General features: G+C 35.4%; 1 protein-coding gene and 1 long non-coding RNA gene across 2 annotated transcripts; both read right to left on the reverse strand.

Moving 5' to 3' along the window:
• Positions 1–129: 129 nt before the first annotated feature.
• Positions 130–2,764, reverse strand: LOC137807807 (uncharacterized). The gene is made up of 4 exons (XR_011080602.1): positions 2,375–2,764; positions 1,962–2,036; positions 588–633; positions 130–501 (listed from the first exon to the last, which is right to left on the reverse strand). It is a non-coding gene; the product is annotated as an uncharacterized lncRNA (long non-coding RNA).
• A 438-nt stretch (positions 2,765–3,202) lies between these two features.
• Positions 3,203–3,856, reverse strand: LOC137805645 (uncharacterized mitochondrial protein AtMg00810-like). The gene has a single exon (XM_068605586.1). The coding sequence runs from the start codon at positions 3,854–3,856 to the stop codon at positions 3,203–3,205; it is 654 nt and encodes a 217-aa protein (XP_068461687.1).
• Positions 3,857–8,621: the final 4,765 nt, after the last annotated feature.

The raw sequence follows: 8,621 nt of genomic DNA on the forward strand, positions 1-8,621 counted from the left end.
CAGAGTTATTTTCTTGAGATTTTTCTTTAGCCAAATTACCCAATTTCATATCTAATTTATTCAATTAATTCAGTTCCAAACTTTTCCAATTCATCCATCACCAATCCAATTTCACAATAAACAATAAGCTCAAGAAATAATAATTAAATAATTAATTTTCACATCCATATTGTCAAACAAGAAGGCGAATTAAGGAAATAAGTTATAAGCACTAGCTTAAAACAATAATCCAATTTTCTTTCCATAAGGAGTTTTCTGGTTTCATATATATGCATATTTATGGTAAGAAAATAAAACCATTATTAGTTTTATACAATAATAATTCTTCAAACATCATGTACTTAGAACAATTTCAAACTTTGCAGTAGGTCGATTCTCCATAAATGTACTCAAGAACTACGATGACTCCAAAAACAAAGGTTTGATCCATTCAGGTTTCACCACCACATTACACAAAACCTTGCTTTCCATCAATATCTCCACTTCTTTATTCATCCCAACCTATAATGGACCAAACACATATTTATTATTGTCATGTTATATATAATTTACATAAAAAAAACCTTAAGACTTGAAAGATAGCGTACCTGGGCAATTACTGGGCAATATCAGCTACAACCTCTACTTCTCCCACTGTTTCACCAGTTAGTTGCAAAAGGAACATTGCACAGGGGATGGAGCAGTTTATAAGATCAACAATGTAAAGAAAAGTAAAGAGAAAAGGAGCAACTAAGCAATTATGAGAGTTGAAGGGTTGTTTATTTCATGCTTTACCTAGCTATATAAACATCAATAATTTATAATGCAAGGGATTGAAACTAAAAACCAAAAATAAAACCAACAGAAAAAAAATTCTAGCCAATGAAAGAAAACCTGCAGAGGGAAAAGATGTTGAGAAAGATATCACTTGTAAAAGAAAAATATAGAGATACATAAACCTTGGCCCAAAGAAACTTTGAACAGAATTGAGATACACCAAGCTTTGAAATTTGCAATAAACATATATGAAGACCTTACCGAAAACAAAAGAAACTACAAAACATAGAAAATATAAACTGTGGAGAATGGGGATACGTAGCTAAAATATATAATAGAACCAATGAGGAAAATGGAGAAAGAAAATAAAAGAGTAGAACCTGTTTGATACAAATATAGAAAGGTTATACAGAATGCAGTACTTTCCATGTAAGCTAATATCATCCATGTAGAATGCATTACTTTCCATGATGAAGAAATTGTACCCAAAATGCATTATTACTTTACACCAAAATAACTAGGCACAAGGTAGCAAACCTAACATCCCTATGTAGCTAACAATCAAAACAAAAAAAACTACACCCTAAAAATGATGCAGTAGCACTTGCGGTAGCTTCAAAGAACCAACTGCACCAACAACTTCTAAAGCAAAATAGAAACTATTCTAATCCAAAAACACTACAACACTACAACCAAACTAGCTAAATGGAAAATGCAGCAACCAAAAGAAAAGAGATAAATTACTATACCCACACCCTTTCACCAAAAAAACCAGTGAAACCCAAAACAAAAAAAAAATATGTTGTAGTAATACCAGTTGGTTTAGAACTCCACACACTGCCATTTTTTTCTTCCTTTTTCACTAATACCAGTTGGGAGAAATATTTCTTAGGTTCTCAATAGCCTAGTGGGTGGCACATTTAATGTTTTGAATAATATTAGACATATATTGTTCAGAACTAGTTTCCAACAATTTAAAGTAACTTAGGCAATATAGTCCTAATCAAATGTGAATAAAATGGTTATTACAAGTTCCAAGCACTTAAGCTGGACAATATTTAGCAGTGGTAAAATATACAATACCACAAACAAGAATTATCCACTTTTTCTTGACCTAGAAAATTTGAAGACAAATACAAAGGACAGTAGGCACATCAAGGTGAATATTTAACAAAATAAAAATATTTTAAAAATTAATTATTTACCTAGAACCAACACCAGTTCAATAGCAATAAAATCACCAGGACGCACTTGAGTTGCATAAGCCATAACACCGTAAGCTGTAAAAACAATAAATCCGACCATGAGTTGAATTTATCAAAAACACAAGCAATACATAACAAGAACACACAGTTTAAGGAACAAAAATCACAACAAATTAAGTTATAAGTTCATTTGATTGAAACTAAAACAACTTATTTATTTTAAAACCCTATTTGCACCTTTTTCGCATTATCAAATTTGAAGAGAAACTACTTGCACTTTCAATCAATTAAAAACAGAGTATATAAAAGGGTAAAACACGAATTAGGGTAGGGATAAGAGAAAAAAGAGGAACGACAAAAAGACATCAAAAGCTAAGAGAAAATGGAGTGTGGGTTGAGGAAGTGAAGAATACCCTCTTCAATTATTTTCTCGCAAAGTTCCTTTCGATAAGCATTGGTGGGGTTCATGACCTTACCACCCTTCGTCGTCTTCATTATGGAAGAGTGAACCCTCTCTTTCACAAGCTCCTTAGTATTAATATTCCTCTTCTGAAATCGAAATCATTTCCCCCTTTCCTTGTTTCTCTTTCGATTCACAAATGGAAGGGTTTGGGAAATGATAGTCACCGAGTGACTTTAGGGGAGAAGTGTGGAGAAAGAGTTGGAAAGAATGCTCTATATGAGGAGGGGTGGGAGGGTTTGCGGTAATGAGAGTGAGAAAATTTAGGGTTTAGTGAAAGGGTTCGAAAGACTGCTTTTTGTGAGGTGTGAATGGTTCAGGTTTCCAAAGAGGTAAAAGTGAGGTTTTCAAAGGGTCAAAAGAAGAAAAAAATTGAAAAAAAAAAGGAATGGTATGGAGGGAAGAAAATGCGGGAGAGTGAATATTTCGAAGGACAATTGTGGCGGTTCTAAATGACATAGTTTGACGGAGAATTCTGGCGGTTATTAAACTGTCGTATTATACAGAAAATTGTGGCAGTGTTTAGTAACCGCCATATTAAAACCGTCACTATATACACGTTTTTTTGTAGTGGTTCGATCATGTTGGACAGGGTTTTGTGAGATATCAATTGCAGCTTTGTTGTCACAAAATATGTTCGTTTCCATGTTAGGACCAAAGCCAATCTCCATCAGTAACCTTCTAAGCCATAATAGTTCACAAAGTCCTTTTGTCATGCCCCTAAACTCAGCTTCAACACTAGACAAAGCCACTACCTTTTGCTTTTTACTTTTCCGTGTAACTAAATTCCCTCCACAAATGTGAAGTATCTTGATGTAGATTTTCTGTCTAAAACATTCCATGCCCAATCTGCATCAGTGTACCCTTCAACATTCAAGTGATTATTCTTAGAGAACATCAACCCCTTTCCTGGTGATGCTTTTAAATAACGAAGTATTTGCTTTACTACATCCATATGTTCTTCACTTGGATTATGTATAAATTGACTCACCACACTTACAACATAGGCAATATCAGGGCGAGTACACAACAAATAGATAAGTTTTCCCACTAACTTTTTGTATCTTCCTTTATCTGTAGGTACTTGGTTTGTGTGTTGTGAGAGTTTGTGATTTTGGACTATTGGAGTATCTGGTGGATTACAGTCCAACAACCCCACTTCAGCCCAATAGGTCAACACATACTTTCTTTGAGACAATAAAATTTCTCTTTGTGACCTCGTCACCTCTATTCCTAAGAAGAACTTGAGTCCATCCAATTTCTTCATCTCAAACTCAACTGCCAATTGCTCTTGTAGTCTTGAAATTTCTTTAGTATCATCTCCAGTAATAATCATGTCATCTACGTAAATAATTGGAGATGTCACCTTTCCTTGTTGATGCTTTAAGAATAGGGTGTGATCTGCATTACTTTGGTTAAAATCATATCTTCTCATAACTGAGCTAAACCTTCTAAACCATGCTCGAGGTGATTGTTTTAATCCATATAATGTCTACTCTAACTTACATACCACCTTGGTTCTGGAAGAGGGCATATAGCCTGGTGGGATATCCATACAAACCTCTTTTTCAACATCTCCATGGAGAAAAACGTTCTTCACGTCGAGCTGGAGTAGGAGTAGTGACTAATCCAAATTTACTGCAAGAGATAATAGGACTCTAATAGTATTTAGTTTGGCCATCGGTGAAAAAGTTTCTATAAAATCTATACCGCACGCCTGGTTGAACCCTTTAGCTACTAGCTTTGCCTTGTGTCGATCAATGGATCCATCAACTTTATATTTGACTGAGAACACTCAGAAACAAGCAAGAGTTGAGACTCGACAGTGACTACAGTAGCTTTACCAGTGTCATTCTCAAGTGTAGTGGTGTCCTCTTTCTTCTTAACTTGCAACTCATGCCACCACTCTGGATACCCATGTAACTTGAAATAGGTATTACTAGTGTATCTGGCATTTCCACAATATGTGCACTTTCCTCCATTGGATGGATCCTTCAACTTCAAGATTGAGTTGTGTTTCCAACCCCTAATGTTGGCAATTGGCCACATTTTAAGCCTTTAGTGGCATTAACAACACCATTTGTTATATTTTTGCCTCAGATGTCATCACAGTCTGACGAGTGTCCTCCTTTTGAACGTGTGCGTAAGCTTGCTCGATTGTGGGGAATGGCTTCAGTTGGAGTATGTCACTCTGAATGTTATCAAGTCAGTCATCCAATCCATCGAGAAAGATATAAATTCTTTCCTCCTGCAAGAGAGAATTGTATTTTTGTATATCTCTTAGGCAATCCATGGGATTAGGGCGTCGGAAGTCTATCTCACGCCACAACCCTTGTAGATCATTGTAACATTTTTCAATCGGTCCTCCTTTTTGCCGCATCCGAGTTAACTTTTGTCGCAGGTCATAAACCTGTGAAGTATCAGATCCGTCAAAGTATGTCGTAGCAATGGCATCCTAAACCCCTTTTGTTGTTGGGAAGCGGATGAAATTCCCCACTAACGAGGGATCCATTGAGTTGATCAGTCATCCTTTCACTATGGTGTTCTCAGTTTGCCATTTACGGAACGTTGAATCAGTTTCCGAAGGCCGTGGGAATGATCTGTCAATATATCCCAGTTTGTCTTTGCCTGAGATGTTGATAAGTGTCTAATTTCAGTAATATTTCATATTAAAATATAGACACTTATGAGGATTTATTGCTAATTTACATATAAAATAATCCCTAATTTATGAATTTATACCTTTTTACATTTTTATGATCTTTATTTGAATAAGAGTATTTTATTCCCAAATTTGGTGTTAATTGCAGATTTTTAAGGAAGATTGGAGATTTGGATTAAAGATGAATGATTTGAGCTAAAAAAATAAAGATAGAAGGTCCCAAAATGTAAAAAGATGCAAAGAAAGATTGGGCTTTTTTTATGTTTTATCATTTAGCCCATTAGCGCGACACAATAACCAACATAGACCTAGAAAACTAAGATAAATAGAGGGCTAGAGGCTCAACCGTAGGGTGCCAGATTGAGAGGAAAACACCATAGAGTGAATTGTAACCCAATTGGGAGAATGGAAGGTGCTAGAAGTATGCGTGGCTAATTCTACCCTTTGGGATTGAGAGTAATCTGCTCAAACTCTTATGTATTGAGGTGATATCTTATATATTAATATTCAGTTCTTGGTTGATTATTGGTATTGTTGTTTTACTTTTAACTTTCCGTGACAAATTGAGAATCTTAAATCTGACCGGGAGGTATTTTTAGGGTTCGGACCTAAACAACAATACTTAACATATTTGAGTGTTAGGAATAGACTTGAAATGTTAATTGCTATTAAACGTCTGAGCTTCGTTCTAAGTTGTTCTTATAATTATGCGAGGGATCGATAGTTAGGGGACATTCTTAAGGATTTTATATGCGAGGAATCGATATAAATGATTTTTATACGGGCATCAATTCCAATCAAAGAACTTAATATTGACATGCTAATCAAAATACTTGAGAGTGAGAGAGATGAAACTAATCCTTATTTTTCCAATTGAAATAACTAATTCTTTGTCTGTTTTCTTATTGATCAATGCCAACACAATTAATTCAAAACTCTTTTAATTGTTCTATTTTTATATTTAGCGATTATTGTACTCGATAATTCACTGTTCCTTGTGGGATCGATATCCGTCCTTAGGGACAATTATTACTTTTGACAAACGCGGTGCACTTGCCGTAAAAAGTCATCAGATGTACATCTCAACCACTTGGGACCACAGGCCGTAGTTGGAATCATCCAACTTGATGCTGATCGGTACGTCGATGGCTCAAAGATCAGTGATTGTGATGTTGACTAGGTAGTTGCCAAAATTTTTCATTTTGGCTGTAAGATTTTCCATAATGGACTCGACAGCGGAGGCATCCATCTATTCAAGACTGTTTAGGTCTCAAGATTATGCTCTGATACCATGTCAATACATAAGGTATTTTATTCATGTGTATCTCTTTTGAGTTATTTACAGAGTATAAATAGATAAAAAAAAAAGAGAAAGTTTATGAATTATCTAACCTATACACAATACTCAGTAATTTAAATCCTTGATCACAAGGATTTGATAGTTGTTTACAATTAATCCTCCTATTTTCTTGTGATTCTAAGGACTCAAGTCAACAATACCCACTTATATACTATGAAATGTCTTAATATCCAGTCGATGTGGGACCTCCAACACATCATGTCACGCCGAAAGTGATAAATCGTGTGTGAGACTATATATTTATGGATGGTTCGCTAGCGACCGATAATGAGTGATCTGATAAATCCAACAAATTCTCGTTAGGATAGGTAAAATGTCTTAATCTCTAGACGATGTAGGATTTCCAACACACCCCATCACGCTGAGAGTGACAACTCATGTACACATTTATGGGTGGTTCGAAGTGGTCCGATAGCGGGTGACATGATAAACCCAACAAACTCTCGTTATGATAGATTTTAAATGACTTTGATACCATATCAAGTATTATGAAAATGATGTTTCTGCATATTCATTCAACTCATGTTTATTGTTCATATACGATCAAATTCGAGAGATATGCTCCATCTAATTTGCTAATATATATGTTATGTCTATCAATGAACAACTACATCAAGCTATTGTCTTGTTTTTATCACGTTTATTATAGATTAACACACTTTTTATATACATTTATATGAAAAATATAATAATTCTTACAAATAGACTATATGAAAATATAATAATTATAATTGTTGGAGATCCCACATCGACTAGAGATTAGAGCCTTTCATTGTATATAAGTGGGTGCAAACCTCAACCCTATGAGCCGGTTTTATGGGGTTGAGTTAGGCTTAAAGTCCACTTCGTAACATGGTATCAGAGCCATTTCGAGTCTATCCTAACGAGTATTTGTTGGGCTTATCAGGCCACAAGTCTGCACTTTTTGTAATCGTCTTGGCCACACTGTTGACACCTGTTATAAAAAGCATGGGTTCCCTCCTGGCTACAAATTCACCAATTAGACATCCCAAGCCAATAATATGATTCGTACTGACAATGGTGTTGAGTTTGCTATGTCAAATTTTTATGCTTCAAAGGGAATTATACATCAAAAATCTTGTGTTGAAACACCACAACAAAATGGCATTGTAGAACGTAAACATCAACACATACTAAATGTAACCCGGACTTTACTTTTTCAAGCAAATCTTCCTCCTATTTTTTGGGAATTTGTTGTAAATCATGTTGTTTTCTTAATAAATGTTATTCCTACTCCATTACTTGATAACATCACTCCTCATGAAAAGTTGTTTGGAAAACCATATGACATTTCCTTTCTAAAAGTGTTTGGTTGTCTCTGTTATGCTAGTACCATTACTGCACATAGGAAAAAATTAGATGATAGATCTATCAAAGGTATTTTTCTTGGCTTCCCGCAAAATACAAAAGGTTATATTATCTTAAATTTAAAGTTTCATAGCATAGAGATATCAAGACATGTAATCTTTCATGAAAACCACTTTCCTTATAAATTGGACAGTGGCTTGCCTAAGGACCCTCACACTTTATCTCTCCCTATTTCTAATGCATATAATTCTGCTTTTGATTTTTTTTCTGATATTGCACCTCCTGTCGAGCCATGTGCCTCTACTCCTGCACCCAATACTGTTCCTCCACCAGCCTCATTATCCTATGATCTTCCAACAAATAGTGTCTCTGCTCCTGCATCCAACATTACAACTCCATCAGAATTATCACCGCCTACATCTCCAGGAAGCATCTCACCCCAATTTCCAAGAAGATCAGCTCGTCCTCACCGACAACCTGCCTATCTTGCAGATTTCCACACTGCAACCAACACTGTAAGTAGTAGATATCCTATTCATAATTACTTGTCTTACAATTCCTTATCTTCCAATTTTAGAAATGTTATTTCCTCTATCAATTCTCATCCTGAACCTCGGACATATAATGAAGCCTCCAAACATGCTTCTTGGCAATCTGCCATGCAAGATGAGCTTCAAGCTCTTGCTGCTAACAATACTTGGCAACTTACCCCTCTCCCTCCAGGAAAGAAAACTATTGGTTGTAAATGGGTATATAAAATCAAATACCATTCTGATGGCACTGTTGAGCGCCACAAAGCTAGAGTTGTTGCCAAAGGGTTTACCCAACTTGAAGGACTTGATTTCTTAG

This window comes from Phaseolus vulgaris, chromosome 3, assembly GCF_000499845.2.
Source record: "Phaseolus vulgaris cultivar G19833 chromosome 3, P. vulgaris v2.0, whole genome shotgun sequence".
In the NCBI taxonomy this organism is placed as follows: domain Eukaryota; kingdom Viridiplantae; phylum Streptophyta; class Magnoliopsida; order Fabales; family Fabaceae; genus Phaseolus; species Phaseolus vulgaris.